This window comes from Panthera onca, chromosome F2 (genome assembly GCF_046562875.1).
Source record: "Panthera onca isolate mPanOnc1 chromosome F2, mPanOnc1 haplotype 2, whole genome shotgun sequence".
Classification (NCBI taxonomy): Eukaryota; Metazoa; Chordata; class Mammalia; order Carnivora; family Felidae; genus Panthera; species Panthera onca.
This window is the reverse complement of record NC_138356.1, coordinates 76,600,696-76,624,346: the sequence shown is the minus strand read 5'-3', so window position 1 is coordinate 76,624,346 and position 23,651 is coordinate 76,600,696. Positions and strand designations below refer to the sequence as shown.

Sequence of the window (23,651 nt, the reverse complement as noted above, 5' to 3'; positions counted from 1 at the left end):
CCCTATCCTCAGAGGAAAAATTCCCTTTTAAAACCCTGTGTTCTATTTCTGAAAGTCAGAACAACATTATTCAAAACAGCAAACTTGGGCAAGAAGTAAATGTATATCAATATAAATTCTTGCCTCGATAAAGAAAACCTACTTATTCAATAAGCTATGCCTCTGAGTTTCTTATCTTTGATGATGAAGATGTCTACGTGGAGTTTAACCGACCGGGTGACCTGGACACTTGGTAGAGGCCAGAGCTACGGGAGGAGAAACACGTTCTCCCACAGGTAGAAATTCTTCGTTTGCGCACCCGACCTATAAAACTCCAACTGACACGTGGCCAAATACCAAAGAAATCTTGCTTTTGAAAAGAAGAGATTTTCCAGGATAAAGGAAACAGCATGGCCTATTTTTAATTCTATTTCTGTCACAAGCAAAATCAAGCATAACATTTAAGCTGGGAAAAGCCATTTTAAACAGAAGAATTCACAAAAGACAGTGATTTTAAAAGTAATGTTTTGGTTTTGAGCCCTTTTAAAAGGAAACAATTACCCTATATAACACCTCGCTCCAATTAGGGTGATATCTGGTCATTTCCAAATGCAGAAAGTTTTCATTCATAATACAGTACTAAAGCTTATTAAAATCTATAGTCTTATAATGATCGAGTTTATTAAACAAACATTAAGCTAAAACCAGTCTTTTGAGAACTGCATTTTCCCTGCGTTCTGAGTACTAATATTCTTGTCAAGTATCACCAATGACCACGAACATATCACCGAAACAGGTTATCATTAAGGACAAAAATCACAGTATTGATAACAATTCTATATAAGAATCTTTTCCATAATCATTTAAATAAAACACCACTAACTCAACAATCCAATCACGTCCTTAGGTGTTCGTTTATGGCTACGAGGAAAATACTATGCCGCTTCTACTGGAATCTTACAAATTCTCCCTATCGGTCTTTGGAGTCTGATGCCTGTGTTCAAGTTCCAGCTCTGCCTCTTACCAGCTGTGTGGCTTTGGGAAAATCACCTATCCTCCTCAACCTCAATTTTATAATTTGCCAAATGACATCCTAATCCACGTCCTGGCTATTCCTGATGGTTGTGGATAGATTAACCAAAAAGCACATATGAAAGCTGGTTGGCACAGGGCCTGCCCAATAAAGGCAGTTTTATTTAAAGATCTATCCCTTTTAACAGTTTCAAGCTATTAGGCCAGAGAAACATCAGAGCTCTCCAGGTATTTGTCTCTTGTAGAATGTGCTAAATTCTTAAAACTTTGTCTAAAACTGCAGCGTGTGCATATGCGTTCAGCAAATGCTTGTAGGCGCTGCGCGGTTCTGGACGGAGAAGGGGCTCCCCGCGGTCTGCTGTGCTTCTAGCCATACTTGAACGCAGCCTGTGAAAACACGGCCAGGTCAGCGACTCACAGAAAGGCTCTCCAGCTCTCAGGCCACCGAACCGAGACAGAATCATGTTCGTTTGGAATGGACAAGGTGCTCGAAAATACAATAAAGGAAAATAAGATAACAAAGAGGTTAGTTAACCCAGAAATTCCACAAACAAGGGAAGGCTGTATATCGAAAATTAAAGAAAACGAAAAATCCCATGAAGATGGAAGAAAGGGGAATTACTATATTTTATTAACGCCACACCACGCACATCATGCTGAAGATTTTCATGTCAATTCGTCCTCTCTCCCGGGGCGGGGGCGGGGGGGGGGGGGGCGTTTGTTGAATGCCTACTGTGTGCCAGGCACTGCTGTAAGCATTGGGGATACAGTACTGAACAAACAAAACAAAGTCTCTGTCCCCCTGGGGCCTCCAGTCCCAGGGGGAAGCAGACAAACAAAACCAGCCATCACAAGGACAGTAGGTTAGCACAGTGAGAGGTGGAGGAGGCTTGAGACCTGGGGGCAGCTGGAGGGGCTGTGGGCAAGGACTCAGCAGGGACTGAGGAGAACACGGGAAGGAAGTGAGAAGCTGTTTAAGCAGATGTGTTGGAGGGGGAGAGGGATATTTCAGGCGGAATGAAAAACAAGCACAAAGGTCCTGAGGTAGAGACAGCAAGGTGGAGAGAGTCAGAGGGAGGACGGGCGCCAGGTCACCTGGGGCCCGTGTGGCTTGAAGCGAAGGAGGTGCCGCCAGAGGCTTCTGGGCCTCGGGAGAGTTTCCGTGGCGACCAAGGTCTGTCTTTCTGCTCCACTGACCTGACTTCCACGACAGTATTTCTTCCTTCATCTGCGTCTAATTTGCTGAAAACCATTTACTTAGTTCTTTTCTGCATTTTACAGCTTCAGAGTATCTGTTGTCTGTATTTTCCAGTTGTCTGCTTCAACAACCAATCTTACCTTTTAACTCCTTGATTTTAAAGAACAGAGTTACTTTAAAATTTGTATCTGCTATCTGAATCTACTTTCTCTCTCTTTTTTTTCCCTTAGCTTTTTATTTTGGTGGCTTCAATTTGTAATTCTATATGAAAAGTTACAGAAATAATTTATCAAAGCCTATACTACGCATTTCTCCAGAGACCATTTATATTTGCTTTGGGTGGGAGGACAGGATAATTAGCGATTCTGGCTTAACCTTAACCCACAAGGGACTGGGACGCTCAGAAAGCGTCCCGTGGGAGTGCTTTTCTGAGCTCCAAGGCAAAGCCTAGGGCTCACCAACCCTCTGCATCCAAATCCGGGGGGCCTGAACTCCCATTTTTTTTAGCCTTCCCAAACTCCAGTTCAGTTCAGCTTCTCGGCCGCCTCTCAGGGAGCTGGCAGAAGCCATCACGGGCCCTCTCAACCAGGGTCTCCCAGAGAAGGGAGCCCGGTGCCCTGAGGCGTCTGCTGTGTGGAAGTGACCTCACTCCCCTCCTGTGTATCTGGAATGCCAGCACCTCCGGGCCATCAATTTCTCCGTTCCGAGATTCAGACGAGGAACCCCAGTTGAGAAAGGCTGCCTCACGGGCCAAACCGGTCAGAAATGCTGAGCTGGCTGCTTTGCCCTTCATTTTCGTCAAGAGGTTGGCCAGTATTTTTTGTTTGTGCTGTGTCTGCTTTTACAAACCTTCAAAGATGTTTTCTGTCTCCTGCTTTTGTTTCACCTTTCCTGGTCATTCTTAGCAAGAGGGTCTGGGGTGGATTCTCACCAATACTCAGGATTTATTTGATTATGACCCCCCCCGAAATGTAGTCTTCCTGAGAACAGGGCACCTGCCCTTTTTTACTACCATGTCCTACAGTGCCTGCAGGAGGAAACCGTCAATAAATGCTTTCTGAACGAATGGATAAGTGAATGAATGACCGACAGTTACGGATCTATTCACGTACTCTTCTCAGTGAGAAGATGGCCCTTGTGTGAGCGACAACTGGCCAGGAGAGAGGCATCAAGTGACTGAAGGGTCACCGTGAAGAAGAAAGGACCCCCCGGTCCACAGAAAGGCACACTTCATGCACAATGCAGCGGCTTCCCCACAATGAAAATATGAGCCCCGTACTATCAGAGTTGTATAACGTCGGCACTAAGATTTCTCCTTGCTTAGATTTCTGGGAAATCCTCAAATTATCACCTGGCCTAATAGCAGGTATGTTTCCAGGAGGAGCTACTGTTCTGTTATACACAAGAGTATCTGCTCTGTCTACCATAGCATTCCTCATACACAAAGCGGTCATATTTTAAAAACCTTTTATTCAAGCATAAAAACAAGGCATCAAAAGCTACAAACCCTAAGCGTGCAGCTCAGTGAATTGTCACCAAGTAACCACAGCCATGTAACCGGCACCAGGATCAAGAACCGGAATATCAACGTCCCCCCAGACACACCCCCTGCACACGTCCTCAGTCACCACAGCGTCTCCCCCCAAAGGAACCACCATCCCGGATTCCAACACCAACCCTGGGGTTTGCCTGCCGTTGAGCTTTATAGAAACAGAACCAGAGTCACCACTACCTTGTGCCACGTTTCTCTCACCCACCGTTACGCGTGTGCGACGTGTCCACGCTGCCGGATGTGGCCACAGTTGGTTCCGTTTCGCTGCTTGAAAATTCTGGTCTGTTTCATCACACCACCCCGTGCTCACCCACCCTTGTGTGGGTAGGTATTTCGCTTCTTTCTAGTTTTTGCCTGCGTGGCTCTTTCACGCGTCCTGTGGCGCATCTCTGCACACACCTCTGTTGAGTAGCTCCCGGGAGCAGCGTCGCTGCGTCTTAGGGAAGCGTGTGTTCGGCTTTAACGGGGGGGTGCCGAATATTTTTCCGAAGTCGTTATATCAATTTACCTTCCTACAGTGGCAGATGAGAATTCCCACCACACCCCATTCTCGTTAGCACTTGTGATTATCTTTAATTATTCTGGATGCTGTGAAGAGCACCGGATCTTGTGTTTATCATACACGGCAATCCCCACCTATCCAAGGTTTCCCTCTCCGTGGTCATGGTTTCCTACATCCACTACAGTCCGGAAGCAGCTCGTCCACCCCGTGACCCGTCGTCACGTCAACAGCAAGCTCGCGCTGCGTCCCCACACCTGTCTCATGCCCCTTGCTCTACTCCACCTCCTGGCGCAGGCCTTTCGTCGTCTCCGGTCCTCACAGGAAGAAGGCCGAGGACAGCGCGGTAAGATATTTTGAGAGAAAGACCACATTCACCTACTTTTATTGCAGCGTACCGCAATAACTGTTTATCTTATTATAGTTATTGGTGTTGATCTCTTACTGTGCCTAATTCCTACGTTAAACTTAATCATGGATACATATGTATGGAAAAAAACATAGTAACCATATCGTTTAATACCATCTGAGGTCTCAGGCATCCCCTGGGGGTCTTGGGACATAACCCCCAGAGATAAGGAGCAACTACTGTATTAAAGTCCGGGGCACATTTCGCAAAAGGGTCTGCCCTGAAAGACAGAGCCACTTGGTCAACTGAAGAATTACATTTCTGAGCGAACAACAAAATTACTCACATACCACTTTTTATGCACCAGGCACCACTTGAAATACTTTCCATATGTTAATTTGTCTAATCTTCAATAACAGCCCCACGTGAGAAGCACTGACGTTCCCATTTAGGAATCAGGGACTGAGGCACAGAGCAGATAAGCGACTCACCCAAAATTACACAGCAGTTGAAGACACAGCAAAGATCTGAATCTATTCAGCTTGAGTCCCGCCTTTGTTTGTAGCTATGATGATATACATATCGCTTGTCCCTATAAACACCAAGGGTTGGACCGTATATGCAATCAACTCGCCAGGATGGTGTAACACCATGAGGCCGTATCTGGATGGCCAGCTGGCTGTCCACTTGTGTTACCCAACCTGACAACGAGTTTTATTTTAAACTGCTTTAGCCCTGAAATGTCTTCCAACATTCCATGTCCTGTTATGTACCTCACACTCTGTCAACAAACTGAATACAAACGGAGGTATAAAGATGATAATAAACCTCATCAATAACCCAGCACTGCCGCCCCTCTGCTGGCTGTCCCTGCACACACCGCCTCCCGTACGTGCATGGATGTGAACAGCACGTCCAGCCCTCGTGGAAATCCTTCTAGCTCTCCCTGCCTGAATGCTGTGAGCACCCGTCCCTGCTTGGTTTGCCGTCTCCTCTAGAAAGTCTTTCCACATTCCATCAAGCACATCGTATCCCTTCACTGGTCCTCCTGAAATATTCTGTATGTAAGTCAACTATAGGTGTCATATCCTATCATCTTTTTTTCCCCCCCTGTATCAAGCAAGCAAATATTGATTACTTACTACATGCTGGGCCCTGTGGATAAGAAGGCATGCACCTATCATCCATGACTTAAAATGTAATGGGAGTAATGATATGAATAAAAGAGCGATCGCATTGCTCGAAGAAAAGTATTTTAAATAGGGTGTACACACAGGGATCCACAGGGTGTATACACAGAAAACCACCACCTGAAACAGGCAGGGGATTATGGGAAGATTCAAAGTCAGGGGTGATAATGGTGTTCCTTCCTAGACCTTGATCTGCTTGATGGCAAGGAATGAGGTCAATGGATGCAGCTCAGTGAACGTTTATGCGTGAGGAAAACGATACGCTAAGGTGCCAGGTTCTTGTCGGTGATCCCTGATGAGAGGTCCATTCCAATGCTTCCAAAGTCCCCTCCCCGCCTCAGCCCTGATTCACCCGAGGGACAGGACACCTCTATCACAGTAGCGCAGATACAACCGTCATCGCTCACTCACTCGGATGGGCGAGCCTAGTTACAGAGGCAAAATGTGCTCCCACGCCATTGTGACGCTGTCACTCCAGAGCCCAGGCTCTTATATAAAATACTTTTGGTTGTTTTGTTTAAAGTACAGAGAAAAAGGGAAAAAAACCGAAAAAAACAAAAAACCCTCTAAATACATAAGTTTAAAATCTGAAATCACTTCCCAAAGTTTTACGTTTCCAAAATAGGTCACCGTTTCAAGCAATTTAGGGACGAGATCGGGTTGTGAAGTTCCTGAAAGACATTTCAAGTAAATTGCATGTGGCTCTTATTCTTGCTTCTGGTAAAATGGATGTAAAAAATTATAGAACCCTCATCTTTTTATCTAAAATAAAAAGGTGTCCCTAGGCTTTTCAATTCACATTTAAAATGCATTTTCATAAATAACCTTTTCGCAATCTGTACTCTGTTTTAATTAAACTTCTCACTATGGAAAACAAGGTAATTGAAACAATTTAGAGATTAGTTAACTGTCACAAAATTATGCCAGTAGTCACCGAATTGGGAAAATCTGCCATTATACAACCGTCTCCTGTAACTGAAGTCCCCAAACTAGTCATGTAATCAAAACTTCAGGTGAGCTCTCCAAAGAATGAGGGGTGTGACTTCACGGAGTCTTTAAAACAAAATCTACCCTAAAGAATTACATGTACCTTTAAAAAATATACTGTATTTGATTCTCCCCAAAGGCCCTCACTGATGTTTCCAGTCACCAAAAATTTAGAAGAGTTGATTCTTCCAGCGGCCCTGTGCCGCCATGTTATGGAGGAAGACACTGAGTATGGTAGTAGCAGGGTTTCTCTTTTTTTTAATAATTTTTTTTAATGTTTATTTATTTTTGAGAGAGCAAGGGAGAGACAGAGCACGAGCGGGGGAGGGACAGAGAGAGAGGGAGACGCAGAATCCGAAGCAGGCTCCAGGCTCCGAGCTGTCTGCACAGATTCCGACGCAGGGCTCGAACCCCCAGACCGCGAGATCGTGACCTGAGCCGAAGTGGGAAGCCCGACCGACTGACCCACCCGGGCCCCCCAGCCGCGTTTCCCTTAAAGCAAGTTTCATCTTCCACAGCTCTAATGAGTCACGGTGCCAGAGCATGGGCAGAAAAGACATGTGTGCTTGCAAAACATGAGGTTTAGATTCCTGCTCCCATTCAAAACTGTCTCTGACTTTTTAAACCTGGGTTAAGTTAACTATTGGCAGATGGCCTATGAGGAAGCACCCGAGAGCAGCTGCAGTAAGACAGGATCGAGAAGCTCTATCTCCTCATTTCAAGGCCTGTCTCCAGGGCAGAGCACAGGCTCCAAGAGCCCTTGGTCTGCCAGGCCTCCCCTTGCCTCTCTCAAAGAGGCACTGCCGCATCACAGGGGCAATGCTGGACAGTTCCACATTCTGTTCAGTCCACAGCTCAGCTGGATAATCTGAGCATATCAAGTGCCTGCGGAGAGCTTCCATATTCTGGTAAAGTTGTAGGACTTCATCTAGAGTGCCCACCCACGTTTACCTTTAAAGGTGATCAACCCATCAACTAAGCCTCCAAGACTTAGAATGATTACACATGAGGACACTGGGATATCACCGAATGGCACATAGTTCCTACGAATAAATAGATGGCAGACACAGCCATAATTCACTGAGTTGGAAAACAATATGATTAAAATTTCTAAGACAATTTGAGTTTATTCATCTTGAATAGTGAGTATGCCTTTGGAAAAAGAAATCTCCTTTTTTAAAACATTTTCCAAAACGTCCGTTCTAGAATTCAAAAGACTCAGAGCCACTCACTTTCACTTTTAGCTTCTCTCATTAAAATTTAGTTTGCTTTGTTTATTCTGTTTGTTTATTTCTTTTTAGTATCAAGATTTCTATTTTACGAAAATGTAATTCCTCCTTAGAAAAAGCTTCTCTAGGGTGACACTGGGAACGAAGTAAGTTTCAGAAAACAATCAATTACAGAATTCTGAAGTTGGAAAGGAAGTCAGGCCAGTGTCTGACCTAACCTGCTCATTTGTTCGGTCAAGTACCCTCACCTGTACTTAGCAGTTACAGACACTAAAGCCCAAAAGGATTAAACACTTTGCATAAGAAGGAAACAATGGTGATACTGATAAGAAGGGGGATAAGAAACCAAGTATGTATTGCACCTGTCAGAATAACATTCTCTTTATCAAACTGTATTCTTTCACATTAGTTCACTAAATGAGCCATGTTATGTTTGCTAAAATTGGCTTGAGATACTTAATTTTACTTCACTAAGTATGTGTAACAGTGCATGGGACACATGAAATGACACAATTAGTTGGCAGTAATAAAGGCCACCCTCTGCATGTTTATTTATTATCTCTAAAATGTCAGGCCCTGTGACAGGCTCTGCGCATACAAAGATGGAAGGGGAAGGGGGAGGGGGAGGGGGAGGGGAGGGAAGTAAAAGAAAAGACAGTTCCTGCCCTCAAGAAATCCACAGCCTACTGGAGACAAAAACGAGCAAGCAGACACAGAGGTAGGTCTAAAGCGCACCAAAGATGCCACTAACAGTGTCTGATCAGGACCAGGAAGGCTTCACAACAGAAGAATAAACAGTCAAAAGAGCCTGCGTGGACAAAACAAGAAAGGCATTCGAAGAGAATCAACAGCACATGCAAAGCGTTCAAGTCCCTGCTGTGCTGAGGGAACCACAACAGATACCCACAGAACGTAAAATGGTCACGTGGGGACAGCAGAGGGTTAGCAGGCTGAACAGTCAGGCAGGACACTCAAGAAGGCCTTCGGAGGTCACTGAGCAGAATCTCACACTTATCCTTTTAAAATTCTAAACTAGTTTTTACGTTCTGGAGCTGGCAGGCAGTAGCATTATCAGACTACAGATACTAGAACGTACTCTAGAAGGAGTATGAATAATACGTTATTTAAGGGAAAGAACCAGAACTAGGACAAGGCTTTGGGCAAAGGTGCGACTAAGCAGGCTACGGCCATTGTCAACAGGTCTGTCTATACGTGCATTCGTGTGTCCATCTGAACAACCAGCATTTACTGAAAGAGCACTACGTGTTGGGTGGAAGGAAACACAGGAGTGGACAGAGATTTAAAGGGAGTGCCAAGGGCGACATGAAGACCAAGGGCGGCACCGCAGACGGACGGCGGCAGGTTGGGGAAGTGGGTGCGGTCACCCACTGGGGTGACCCGGAGGCTGGGAGGGAGGGAGATCTCCTAAAGAGGGCCAGCACCTTCACTAAAGCCGCCGTCACGGGAGGAGCTGGAGACCGAACAGCTACGCAGCCGTGAGAAGACCTGGCTCGCTGTCTGATTACAGGGAATGACGAAGAGGCGCGGACGACAGCCCGGAGCCTGGGGGTGTGGCGGCGCCTCCACCACGACCCGCCTCCGTGAGCCTCCGGGCTGGCCCAGACCGCGGCTGTGACGGCGCCGCCGTGGGCACGCACGCAGGGAGAGAGGACACAGGAAGCGGACACCACGGGGCAGGGCGTGCAAGGGAGAGGCCTGGCTTGGAGATTTAGATCCAGTCGCTGTTAACATGTAAATGTTGGGGGAGATCACGGCAATGGAGGACAGTGTTCAGAGACGGTAAAAAGCGCTGAGTGTTTACGGAACACGCACCTACTTGGACTGTGTGTTTGCTTGGCACGCGGAGCCTGAAGTAATTTATCAAAAACAGTTTCATTCTAGAAATTCATATGTAACTTGGGCTCTGCCAGGACGCATCACACGTCCTTGCGCATAATTATACCAACATTTTGAATCGTTACAGTGCTCTCTTTGGGCATAATAATATGATTAAAATTTCTAAGACAATTTGAGTTTATACATCTTGAATAGTGAGTATGCCTTTGGAAAAAGAAATCTCATTTTTAAAAACATTGGGTTATACTAATTACCAGTTATTTAATTATTTGGACACAACTAATGAGTCAATGTCATTTTGGGGAAGAGGTGCTTCTTGTTCTCAAAAAAAGAGATGAGAAGTTACAGACAGTAATGATGTCTGATCTTATGAAGTTAAAAGTGGAGAAGGTCGCAATTTATACTCAAATGGTTGAAAACATATCCATTATCTGTTTTCTCCTTTTCTGGGAAAAAAAAAAAAAAGGTAATCATGTTGAATTGTCTTGTTTTCTTAAAAGACCAGCACTCAGGGACAGAAGGATCTGGTCTCACCGATGGTGAGCTGGCCCGTTCTACACAAGCGGCTACCGTGTGTCACCTGCACTCCTGTCACAAAAATCTTCCCCGGCCCAACAAACCTACTTGCTGATGGATGTTCTTCTCAAGGACGCATACTCAGGGAATATTTGATGATAGGGATTGTGACGAAGAAGAGTCGGCTCAGATGATATTACAAATGATCAAGTATCTTCACAAACACACCGTGAGAAAAATCAAATTTCAATAGGCACATTTTGACAAGGAAATACCTTCAAATTATCAGGCTTTCTCACTCGGGCTAATCAGGCATATTCATTTTTTTTTTTTAATGTTTATTTATTTTTGACAGAGAGAGAGTGAGAGAGAGAGAGACAGAGCATGAGCAGGGGAGGGGCAGAGAGAGAGGGAGACACAGAATCCGAAGCAGGCTCCAGGCTCTGAGCTGTCAGCACAGAGCCCGATGTGGGGCTCGAACTCCCAGACCGCGAGATCACGATCTGAGCCGAAGTCAGTCGCTCAACCGACTCAGCCACCCAGGTGCCCCTTATCAGGCATATTCTTTTTTTTTTTTTTTTTTTTTTTAAATTTTTTTTTTCAACGTTTTTTATTTATTTTTGGGACAGAGAGAGACAGAGCATGAACGGGGGAGGGGCAGAGAGAGAGGGAGACACAGAATCGGAAACAGGCTCCAGGCTCCGAGCCATCAGCCCAGAGCCTGACGCGGGGCTCGAACTCACGGACCGCGAGATCGTGACCTGGCTGAAGTCGGACGCTTAACCGACTGCGCCACCCAGGCGCCCCTCAGGCATATTCTTAAAACCAGCATACTGCAAGCACTCACTAAAAATTGTAACATACATCATTCACGGAGTTTTGAGCCTAACACAAAGTTGGAATCCTTTCACTGCAGGGCACGTACTCTGAAGAATACGGCGGGTTTTCGGGACTGACACGCGTGTTTGCTCAAAACAGCAGCAGCTGTGGCAGGATCTGAAAGAACAGGATTTTACCCCCTTTTTTGTTTAAATAAGCAACGTTTTTGCCTTTTATTCTGGACACGATGGCCTCCAATACTAATGTTAAATGGCAGTTAAAATGAAAAGCAAATTGAATTGGTTAGATATAACCAAATTGATGGAAATAAAGCATTTATCACTAAAAATGTATTGCAAGGAAGACTTTAGAACTTGCACTTCTGAGTTCCCAAGGAATGACAAGTCTTTTGTCAAGAGTTACAGATGCTCTGAAACTCTTAACAAAAAATACTACTTTTCTTTTTGCCAATAAATAGGATAATATTGCTGTTGATTATTTTTAAAAATCCTAAGCCCATCCTGTTCTTCCTAATTATTCTCAATTTCCATTCATCTACCTAAGGTAGCTTAAGACCAGGGGCTGATTACCCTGAAAGGGGTCACAGGGGTCACCCATCACCCCCACACTCCTAAAGAGGGTAACATGCCACATTCTTCTCCAAAGATGAGAACAGCCTATAATCCCAGCTGGTAGAGTTTTTAATAAAGCACTGACTGTTGGGGAGAGAAGACAGGCCTTGAATTTGGAATCCCGCCTCTGTGCCTCCTTTATCACCCACGTGGCTTTGGGCAAGACATTTAACTTCCCCAACCCTAAATTCTCATTTGTATAATAGGATCCTAATATCTCACTGAGTGGCCACGAGAACATGACATGACATATAGGAAAGTGCCCTGTGGAGAGTGGTTTCTCGTTAAATATCCTATCCCATCACTCTGGAAAGTTCGTTCTTCGACCGAGAGGAGATCTTTAGCATGTGACTCAGGAGCTACACACAGAACCAGTCTTCTCTCGTTGTTACCTGTAACTGCCCTTTGAACACCAGAAGACAAGGATAACTGAGGCAAGATGTTTTTTCAAATGCCAACTATCATACTTCTTCCCACCGGAAGGTTACAGTAATGACTTGGAAAAGATCAACGGTCACCCTCATTAGGAAAATTTACCAGGTCTCTAATCCAGTAAAGATTTACTTAGTGTGTACAATGTGCCAAAGACTGTGCTAGTGTCTAGACATCAGTTAAGAGACACGGTGTTTTCCCTAGAAGTTTATAATCTTCTGAGAAACAGATGTATACTAACTAATGACTGCATTATAGAGCTGTCTGCTAATAATTAAGTTCTCTATAAATTGCTAAATGAGTAAAAACGAAAACCACACAGGAGGCATCTTGGGTGGGTTCTCCACACCATGGCAATTTTTAAAAACTCGGTCTTGAGAACATTCATTCATTCATTCATTCATTCAGCAAACATTTATTAAAGACCTCCTATGTGCCAGATACACATCAGGTGCTGGGAATATAAAGGTGAATGTAAGTGAGGGATCCATACGGTCGGAGGTTAGAAGCTAATTTATGATCATTCTAGTTCAATGGGATAATTGTCTTAAAGATTAACTTCAACTTTCTCACTTGCCACATGAATGAATTAACTATTTGAGGCGGTTACAGGATCCTACGCTTTCTAAGTTGGGTATCTTTCGGGGCACCCACTTAATCTAAAATCCTACAAGCAAATTTCCTCGTTTAAAATTATGATTGCTTTCCCCTTCTCATGCTCCAAAGCTAAGCATGTTGTGATTAATCTTCAGGATTTCAAACGGGACCAACGGCCAATGTCTGGGAATATGCCAGAGGCTGCAAGGCTATATTTAGAGGGAGTGGAAGCAAGAAATTAAATTCAAGTCAGGTGAGGAAACGAAGAGGGGTCAAAAGCACACGCCGTGAGGCAAGGAGGCTGTCTCCTCCTCACACCAGAGCCCAACACTGTTGGCTGTGCACAGCGTCCAGCTACTGAAGCTTTCACTCTAACACCGCGGAGGGCTTGTAAAATGCTAGGGGAGACATGGAAAATCCTTGCTCTTGGCTATGAACTTCAGTAAGTATTCCCAAGAGCAACAGATACAAATTAAGAGAGAAAGGTATAGTACATAATCTAAACTCTTCATGGAAGTAATTCAATTCGAGGAAGCAAGTGCACTCAGGATAGTACAGCTGACCCCTGAGCAACGTGAGGTAAGCAGCGTTGACCCCATGCAGTTGAAAATGTGTGTGTGTAACATCTGACCACCCAAAAACCTAACTAATGGGGGCGCCTGGGTGGCTTGGTCGGTTGAGCGTTCGACTTTGGCTCAGGTCACGATCTCGCAATTCATGGGTTCGAGCCCCGTGTCGGGGCCTGTGCCGACAGCTCAGAGCCTGGAGCCTGCTTCAGATTCTGTGTCTCCCCCTCTCTCTCTTTCCCTCCCCTGCTTGCACTCTCTCTCTCTCTCTCTCTCTCAAAAATAAACATTACAAAAAATTCAAAACTCTAACTACTCATAAATAGCCTACTGCTGACCAGAAGTCTTACCAATAACAGAAAGAGTTGATTAGCACATACTTTGTATGTTGTGTGTATTATATACTGTACTCTTACGATAAAGTAACCCAGAGAAAAGAAGGTATCATGAAGAAAATCGTAAGGAAGAGAAAATACACTTATAGTAATGTACTGTAATTATCAGGAAAATCCACACATGGCTGGACCCATGCAGTCCAAACCTGTGTTGGTCAAGCATCAGCTGTATTTCTGTTGTGCGTGTGTCCTACTCCACCACCTACAGCACACTCTCAAAGCAGTCACGTGTGCAAGAGTTACTGCATGAACTTGATGAAACCGCCAGGGCCACACTCCAGGTAAATTCAAACCAAGACAGCAAACGTGGTCATTGGTTATTTGAAGGCAACACTGCCGCGTGGCAGAAAGGCAATCGCGTGGCAGAAAGGCAACCGTGTTGGAACCGCGGCCGCGGCGACAGTTAGTGCCTGGACGAGGGCCAGGCGAGGGGGGGCATCCGAACAGTGAAGGCCACCTTTCTCCTACAAGCTCTCCAGCCCTGTCTGCTCCTGAAAGCACACAAGTGTCCTTCTGCACGGCCCCTGTCCCATCATCCACTGCAGTGAATGGAAAGGGGGGTGAATTAACGCAAGACAGTACTTTTCAGAACAATCGTTACGATGCCTTTCCCATTTGTTCATTTATCAATAAAAATCAGAGCTACAAACAGAAAAAGAAACAAGGGCCTTAAATTTCTCCCTCCCTTTCCTCCCCTGGACTTGAGCCTTTCAAGAAATATTTACCTGTATTCATCTAATTTCATCCTAGAAATCATTTTTTAAAAAAATTATTTATTTTGAGTGAGAGAGAGCGCTTGTGTGAACACAAGCAGGGAAGGGGCAGAGAGCCAGGGGGAGAGAGACTCTCCAACAGGCTCCCCGCTGCCAACACAGAGCCTGATGCGGGACTCGGTCTCACGAACTGGGAGATCGTGACCTGAACCCAAATCGAGAGTCAGATACTTAACAGACTGAGCCACCCAGTCGCTCCCAAGTTCATTCCAGACTGACTGGGGTGTACACACCGAGAGAGAGGACATGCGTCTCATTCACACAGCAGGAATTCAGTAGATCTTCTTGAGCAGAAAGGTGAAGTAATGCGTGGGAAGAAGGCAACAGCTCCTTCTGAAATGTGATTATGAAGCCACACAAGGACCTTGCCTGACTCATACCACATGGGTGGTGGGCCCAGGATCCGGGTTTTCCACACCCTCCGCCTGACAATTACGGCAGCACCATCCAGCCAGAACCACATTAATCCAAACCTGAGAGAACTCAACCAACGTAAGCTGAGCTGGAAAACCAAAGACACGGGCCCTACTAAGAGAAACTGAATAGCACTTTCTTCCCTTTGTAGTCTCTGCTATTTGCAAGGCACTCTGCATTTGTGGGAGAGCTTGAGGCATGATGATTACTGTCATTTGGTGGGAATACTGGGAAATAGGAACATGTCAGACTGTAAGGAAAACAAGGAGAAGAAGCGGAGGCCACGTCCTTCTCCAACTGAACAGCAAAATGGCGAAAGTACCGTGGGATTTATTTGTTAAGTATAATTCGCTGAGTTCCCGAGAGCCACTCTCTGCCAGGTATAGAGAGACAGAAGCTAACAGTCCCTGCCCCTCCAGAAGTCGTTGTGCAGGTGGGAAAGAGACACGTGATCGAGACACATGACCTCAGCAGTAACACTCAATACATCAGCTCCCACCTCCTCTGAATTCCCCTCATGAGAGCTGAGCTAGGTCTAGCAAGACAGACAGGAAGTACGAGATGAGACTCTAGGCAGAGAAAGCAGCACGAGGAAAGATCTGGAAGCCTGAGGGGACACAGCATATTCAGGGAATTATAAAAAGTTCAGTTCGCCCAGGGCGAAGACTGCTCTTTCCAGTGGCTGTGGACCAAGCTGCAGATGTTGTCTGTGGCCCAGAGAGTTAATGCAGACTTTTAGACACCGTGCAATGAGGTGCCGAGCACCCAGCAAGAAATTTCCCCGACTTAAAACATGAGAGCCCATCGGCTCTTGCTTTTAGCCTCGTCACCGCTTCTCTTTCCTTGACAACAGCTCATGCATTTTTTCTTTAATACTTTCAGCCAGTAATAAGAAACATCTATCCACTACTTATTTTCCTTATTTATGTTAAACTCAGAGGTCAGAGGAAGAATCCCAGGCGGGTTGCATTCTTATTAAAAAACTCCTCTGCCCTTCCCCTCCACCCAGTTTTCACGGATATATTTTCTTTCTCTTATGTTAAGTAAGTCTATGAACCATATCAAAGAATTATTGAATGGTAAGTGGAAAAACTAATTTGCATTAATATAAAAAAATTGGGAACTTTTGTTTTCTTTGCTGAAAAACATTTCAACTATGAATCCATATTCAGCAGCAGCCCTTCAGAGGAAACACTTGAGGGTGAAAACAACTCGGTATGTGGAAGTGATTATTTTTTAAATGATTGGGTTACTCAGAGGCAATCTGGAGTGGACTATGAACAAATGTTACTTTAAAGTCCTGTAAGAGCTCGATAGCGTGTCTCCTTGATCCTGGTCTTGAACCTTCCCACTGGCCCCAATTCATCTTCCCTATCTTAGCTGTAAGCTACCTGATCTAAGAGATTATTTCTTTTTCATTTCTTATACTTCAAGTATCACATCTTATTTAGCACTCAATAAATGTTTGCTGAACCGAGGTGGAATGTTCAAGAACCACAACAAGGTAAGGGGGGGCCACTGGTTACAACATGCAATGCTATGTGAGGATTGCGTCAATCACATGACACCTTTACTTACATAATCTCCGTAGGTCTCTTGTGTTGGGGGTGGCGGCGGAGGTCTGTACCCAGTCGGGGGCACTCCTCTTGCTCTGGGAGTGAGAAGCCCTCTTCCCCGACTCACTGGCCCTCGGGTGGAAAGGACTCCCCTGGAAGCCGGCGTCCCTCGTGGTACACCAACTCCAACTGGCCGGGCTGTGACTCCTCCCCTTCCCCTGTAAGCAAGAGGGTCAAGTTAGCAATCTTCATCATCGTCTCTACCATTCCATGGTTCACATGCATTTATACCTCAGAAAAATCAATGTCCGTATTTCTGTAAAAAGAAACAAGGAAACCACACACAAAGTAAAAACTAAAGCAAATGAGAAAGAGCTATCTACCAAAAGGAAGCCAAGTCACTTAGGCAGCTTATCCAGCAGCGATAAATATAATAACATCAAAGCATCCCCAAGACTCAATTTCTGGCTAAAATACAGAGTAGGAAGCTATGGACATCTGGGAAGGCTGCATCCACTCGGGACCCAGGCCGGGGTCACATCCAACCTCCATGCCAACACTATGAGCTGGGCTGCATTCTGCTTATCTATCAACAAGGAAACTGAGGCTGGAGAGATCTTCAAACTGAGAACACATAACCAGCAAAGCTAGGGACCAAAATATACATCAGAGTGCCATGAAAGAGAAAATTAAATGTACCTTCCCAAATAATGCATCTACCACAGAGTAATTTAAGATACCATTCTTTTTTTGTTAAACACCCTTCTCAAGCTGAATAAACAGATATTTTCTGAAGTAGAATTCAACATGTGTATTTACGTATTTCTAACATAAAATATGAGATTTCAAGTCAGAGAGCAAGGAAGGAGGCTGTACCAAGAATAGCCCAAAAAAGCAAAAACCTGAGAAAATGTGCAAGGTCTATGAAGAAATGACAGAAAAATGAGGCTAAGACAGAGAATAAAAGATTTGGCCTCATCCATCTCCCACGGACAACATCCCCCAAATAAAGAGAACTGTCCTAGATAACATGGCTGCCTGCACATCTCCTATCTCCTTCTTTAGTTTCATTGGGATAGCAAATACACTGCTAAAGACTTAACAGAGAAAATTAACAAAACCAAAAGCTGGTTCTTTGAAAGGTTCAATAAAATTGATAAACCTCTAGATGTGCTAAACAAGAAAAATAAACAGTATCAGAAATGAAAGAGGGTCATCACTACTGACCCCAAGGACATTAAAGGATACGAAAGGAAGATTAGAAACAATTTTAGGCTCAAGAAATGTGTTAACTTAGATGAAATGCACCAGTTCGTTGAAATATACAAATGACTAAATCCCACAAGTAGATAATTAAATAATCTGAAATATCTATTAAAGAACTTTAATAAAAGAGTAATAATCTTAAAAAAAAAAAGCACCAAACTCCAATGGAATTCACTGAATGAATTCTTTCATATATTAAAGAAAGAAAGAATATCAGTTCTCTACAATCTCTTCCAGAAAATAAAAATCAGAGGGAATACTTCCTTAACTCCTTCTATGAAGCTGGTCATTGCTAGTGCCTCCTGAAAATTACTCCTGCATTACTACTCAGACACTGGGCCAACGGGGAGGACAGAAGTAACTGGTCTCTGCTTAGTCCTGAACCCTGGTGGGGACCTAGCAGAGGAGGCACCTCTCAAGATCTTTTTTCTAAGTCCCCTTCTGGGAGCCACAACTGGCCGAAGGGTTGGGTGGGGGGAACATGGGCGTCTAGAGAGGATGCCACAGGACTGGCCTAGCTGATATCTGACCTCCCCAAGAAGAGATATGTCATCCAAGGGGGAACAAGGATAAGGCTCTCTGATAACCAAAGCCATTAAAGACTTTAAGAAATGGGGGGGAGAAAAAAAACAACAACCCATAAATCATGATCTTTTCAAGAACAAAGGTGTACAATTCCTCAAAAATAGTAGCAAATTAAATCTAACAATATATCAAAAAATTATATACCATGACCAAATGGGATTTATTCCAGGTATGTAAGGCGAGTTCAACACTAGGAAACCAATGTGATCGACCACATCAACAAGGCTTAAAGAAAAAAAAAAAAATCATATAATCATAAAGAGCAGAAAAAGCATCTAACAAAATGCAATACCAATTCATGAAAAAAATCAGCAAAGTAGGAAGAAGAAAATTTCCTCAAGTTGAAAAAAAAAACTACAAAAACCTACAGCTACTATCATATTGAATGGTGACAAACTGAATACTTTCCCCTTAGGACTGGGAACAAGGCAAGGGTGGCCACCCTTACTACTCCTATTCAACGTGTACTGGAAGTCCTAATTCAATAAAAAGGAATAAAACTTGTAAGATTGTGGAAGAAGAAATAAAATTTTATTTACAGGTGACATAATTTCTATGTGAAAATCCCCAAAGAATCAACCATAACAAAATGAAACAAAGCAGCCAAAAACTCCCAGAGTTTATTTTTTTTATGTTTATTTATTTATTTTTGGGAAAGAGTGAGTACGTGCACATACATGTGAGCAGGGGAGAGGCAGAGAGAGGCAGAGAGAGAGAAGAGACAGAGACAGAGAGAGAATGAATGAATGAATGAATGAATCCGGGGCTTGATTCCATGACTGCGAGATCATGACCTGGGCTGAAATCAAGAGTCAGATGCTTAAATGACTGAGGCACTCAGGTACCCCCTCCTAGAGCTTATTAATAAGCGTAAAAACAAGGTCTTGGAATACAAAGCTAGTAAGTCAACAATATATACTCATATATTTTACAGTACTCATTTTTGCAAGGTATATCCTAAAATTGGAACAATACAGAGAAGATTAGCCCAGTCCCTGCTCGAGAATGACACACCAATTTGTGAAGTGTTTTAGATTTTCCTATGCATGTGTGCGGGCAAGGGGCCTATGGGAAATATCTATACCTTCCTATCAATTTTGCTGTGGACCCGAAATTGCTCTAAAACAGTAAAGTCTTTAAAAAAAATACATAATAACATTTATTAAAGCAACAAAAGAAATGGTTTAGGACATATCTAACAAAATATGTACAAGTGTTCTATGTAGAAAACCATAAAACTGTGATGAAATAAATCAAAGGAGAATAATCCCATGCGTAATCGTTGTTAGAGTCAATTCTTGCTAATTCTTCCCAGCTCGACCTACAGACTCAGTGTAATCCCAATCAAGATCCCAGAGAGCCACGCTGTAGACTGACAAACGTATTCTAGAGAATACGTAGAAAGGCAAGACCCAGAACAGACGACAAAATACCGAAGAACATGCTGGAGCACTCACAGTATCTGATTTTAAGACTTATTATAAAGCTGCGGTAATCAAGATAGTTAAGTATTGATGGACAAACAGACACACAGAACAACGGAACCAAAGACAGCCCTGACACCGATCCAAAGAAATGTAGTCAAGTGACTACTGACCAAGGAGCAGAGACAATTCAATGGAGAAATAAGTCTTTTCACCAAATGGTGCTAAAACAAATGCATATCCATAGGCCTCAAAAAAAAAAATAAAAATAAATAAAAAATAAAATAAAAAAATAAAGAAGAAAGAAAAAATAAAAGAACCCAGACACATCCTTCACAAAAATTACCTCAAAATGGATTTTGCTTATTTTTTTAAATATAATGTATTGTCAAGTTAGCTGACATACAGTGTGTCAAGCATGCTCTTGGTAGGTTCCCGTGATTCATCGCTTACATATGACACCCAGTGCTCATCTCAACAAGTGCCCTCCTCAACGCCCATCACCCACTTTCCACCCCCCCTTTCCTCCCCCCACCCCCCCCATCAACCCTCAGTTTGTTCTCTATATTTAAGAGTCTCTTATGGTTTGCCTTCCTCTCTGTTCAAAATGGATTTTACACCTAAATGTAAAGTATAAAACTTGTAGAAGAAAATTCAGAAGAAATCAATGTGGGTTTGGTTTGATGAGTTTTTGGATACCATATGAAAAGCATAATCTATGATATAATCTGTGGTAAATTGGACTTTCTTAAAATTAAAAACTTCTGTTCTGAGAAAGACACTGTTAAGAGATGAAAACACAAATCACAGAAAGGGAGAAAATATTTGCAAAACATATACCTGATAAAAAACAACAACAACAACAACAACAACAACAAACCTGTATCCAAAATATATAAAGAACTTTTAAAGCTCAGTAAGAAAACCCAATTTAAAAATGGGTAAAAGAACAGACAGCCCACTGAAGAAGTTATACAGATGGCAAATAGCCAAATGTTCTATATCATTTGTCATTAGGGAACTGAAAATTAAAACATATCTATTTGAATAATAAAATCAAAAAACTGAATACACCAACTGATGGTGAGGATGTGAAGGAAAGGTGCTCTCATGCATTGCTCATGGGCACACAGAAGAGGAAGACAGTTTGGCACTTTCTTACAAAGCTAAATGAGATCTTACCACACAATCTGGCAACTGTATTCCTAGGTACTTACCCACCTGATTTGAAAATTTACTTCCACACAAAAACCTGCACAGGAATGTTTATTGCAGCTTTATGCCCTTTAAGAGGAGAATCTACATTCATCAGTTAATGGACATTTGAGCTCTTTTCATAATTTGGCTATTGTTGATAGTGCTGCTATAAACATTGGGGTACCTGTGCCATTATGAATCAGCACTCCTTGTATCCTTTGGGTAAATTCCTAGCAGTGCTATTGCTGGGTCATAGGGTAAAAATTATAAACAGGGAGGCAAACCATAAGAGACTCGTAAATACACAGAACAAACTGGGGGTTGATGCAGGTAGGGAGGGCAGGGAGAATGGGTGATGGACATTGAGGGCACTTGGGATGAGCACTGGGTGTCGCATGTAAGTGATGAATCACGGGACTCCAAAAGCCAAGAGCACACTGTATATATACTGTATGTTAGCTAACTTGACAATAAATTATATACTAAAAACAAGTTTGATATTTTATAATTTTTTTTGATGGAAAAAGTACTAAAAAGAAAAATAAGAATCTTCTGGAGGAAAGCTCCTCTCTAGGAATTTTGCTTAACTTGTATGAACTCAAGTGAATCAATTAAAGGTTTTCCCTGACCCCCCGCTCCAAAAAAAAGGGGTGAATGGATAAGCAAGCTAGGGTGCATGCATACAATGGGAGTATTATTTGCAATAAAGAGAAATGAGCTCACAAACCAGGAAACAATATGGATGAATCTAAAATGTTTCTACATGAAAGAATCCAATCTCAAAAGGCTACATATCGTATGATTCCAATTATATGACATACTGGGAAAGAAAAAAACTACACTGATGAGTTAAAACAAATAATCAGTGGCGGACACAGGTTCAGGGGAAGAGGGAAGGTTGAACAGGTAAAGCAGTAGGAACACTTTACGGGGATGAAACTATTTTGTAGGATGCTGAAATGGTGGAGAGGTGACAAAGAATTTGTCAAAACCCACAAAACTTTGTATCACAAAGAGTGAACTTTAATGTATGCAAACTAAAAAAAAAATATATATATATATATATATATATATTATTTAGGAAATTGAGGGTTTAGGATGGAATGCTAAATGTGACAAAACATGTGAACTATATTAAAAACATATAAAACACCCTCATGGGGGTGTCTGGTTGCTCAGTTGAGCATCAGATTCTTGATTTTGGCTCAGGTCATGATCTCACGGTTTATGAGATCAAGCCCTGTGTCAGGCTACTCATGGAGCCTGCTTGGAATTCTCTCTCTCTCTCTCTCTCTCTCTCTGCCTCTTCCCTGTTCACTTGCTCTCTCTCTCTAAATAAACAAACTTAAAAAAAAAAAACATAAAAAAAAAAAACACCGTTCTGAAGTTGAGAGGAAAAATGAATTTAGAAACAAGTGAAGTTTCTAAGTTAAAGGCAAAAAAAGCTGTATGTAAGCACTGCTCTAGGTGACAGAGTTATTTCCCACGAGAAGGGGTGCAGGTGCACGTACGATTCTGAGACACTATGCATGTGCACTGGATGGACGATGATGGAAGCCACGCCGCGTTGGAGTGAAGGTTATAGATAAGCAAGGGGCAGAGGCTAGAGTGGGCAATAAAGGCAATGGATTAGAAGTGGACACGTTAGTATGAACTCTTGACTCATTTACTATAGATACAGACAGTGAATCGCAGAAATATGCACAGACGTGTATATACACGTGGCCTCGTAGCATACACGTTTCCTTGCTCTGACAGCTGAGAGGGCTTGGACGCAAGGACATCCCAGCAGCAGCAAGCAGAACCAGCACCCAGCTCTGGTCTCTGATACCGATCTCCAACAAAAGGAACCACGGCTCCTTGGAGAAATGGCCGATCCCGGTATGCAAGATGCTGCGGCAGCAACTTGCAGAGCAGAAAGTAAGGGTACTCGGGGCACCTGGGTGGGTCCCTCAGGTAAGCGTCTGATTCTTGATTGTGGCTCAGGTCATGATCTCACAGTTCCTGAGTTGAAGTCCCGCACTGGGCTCTGCGCTGACTGACAGTGTGAAGCCTGCCTGGGACTGTCTCCCTCCCTCCCTCCCTCTCTCTCCCCCCGCCCCCGCTTGTGATGCACACTCTCTCTCTCTCCCTCTCTCAAAATAAATAAATTTTAAGAAACTGTTAAAAAGTAGTAAGCAAGTACTCGAAAATAAGTAAATAAACAAATGCATAAATAACCAACAAAAAGAATAATGAGTGTATGTGAAAGGAGCAGGGAGGAGCCAACTGAAAGAGCTCTCAATGGCCAAAGCTGAAACAATCGGAGTTTAAAAAAAAAAAAAAAAAAAAAAAAAGCAGTACTGGGTTTTAACCGGATGTATAAAATGTAGAAATATGCAAAAGTCTACACTGACATAAACAAATGACTGAAATAATAATGGGAGAGAAGAGAAACATCTTCCGATAATTTATGAAGATATCCCACCCTTCAAAGGGGGGCGGGGGAGGAGTAACTGTAAATGGGAAACCCTTCAAGTATGACCTCAGCCAGGTTACCAAGGCAACGTCGGCAGTACTACGTCATGTGGACAGTATGAACCCTCAACATGTGATGAAAATGACACT

The 23,651-nt window shown here is 43.3% G+C and overlaps 1 protein-coding gene and 1 non-coding gene across 5 annotated transcripts in view; one reads left to right on the top strand and one right to left on the bottom strand.

Annotated features, from left to right (window-relative positions):
* KHDRBS3 (KH RNA binding domain containing, signal transduction associated 3) overlaps positions 1-23,651 on the bottom strand; it is a 189,906-nt gene that overhangs the window by 52,068 nt on the left and 114,187 nt on the right. For all 4 annotated transcript variants that reach the window (XR_014136481.1, XM_060611397.3, XM_060611399.3 and 1 more), the window contains exon 6: positions 16,595-16,790. Coding sequence is in view for 3 of the 4 variants with exons in the window: in XM_060611397.3 (XP_060467380.1) it covers positions 16,595-16,790 (196 nt within the window). In the remaining variant the exon portion in view is untranslated. The remainder of the gene's footprint in view (positions 1-16,594; positions 16,791-23,651) is intronic.
* Positions 19,361-19,463, top strand: LOC132664916 (U6 spliceosomal RNA). Its single transcript, XR_009603907.1, has one exon. It is a non-coding gene; the product is annotated as a U6 spliceosomal RNA (small nuclear RNA).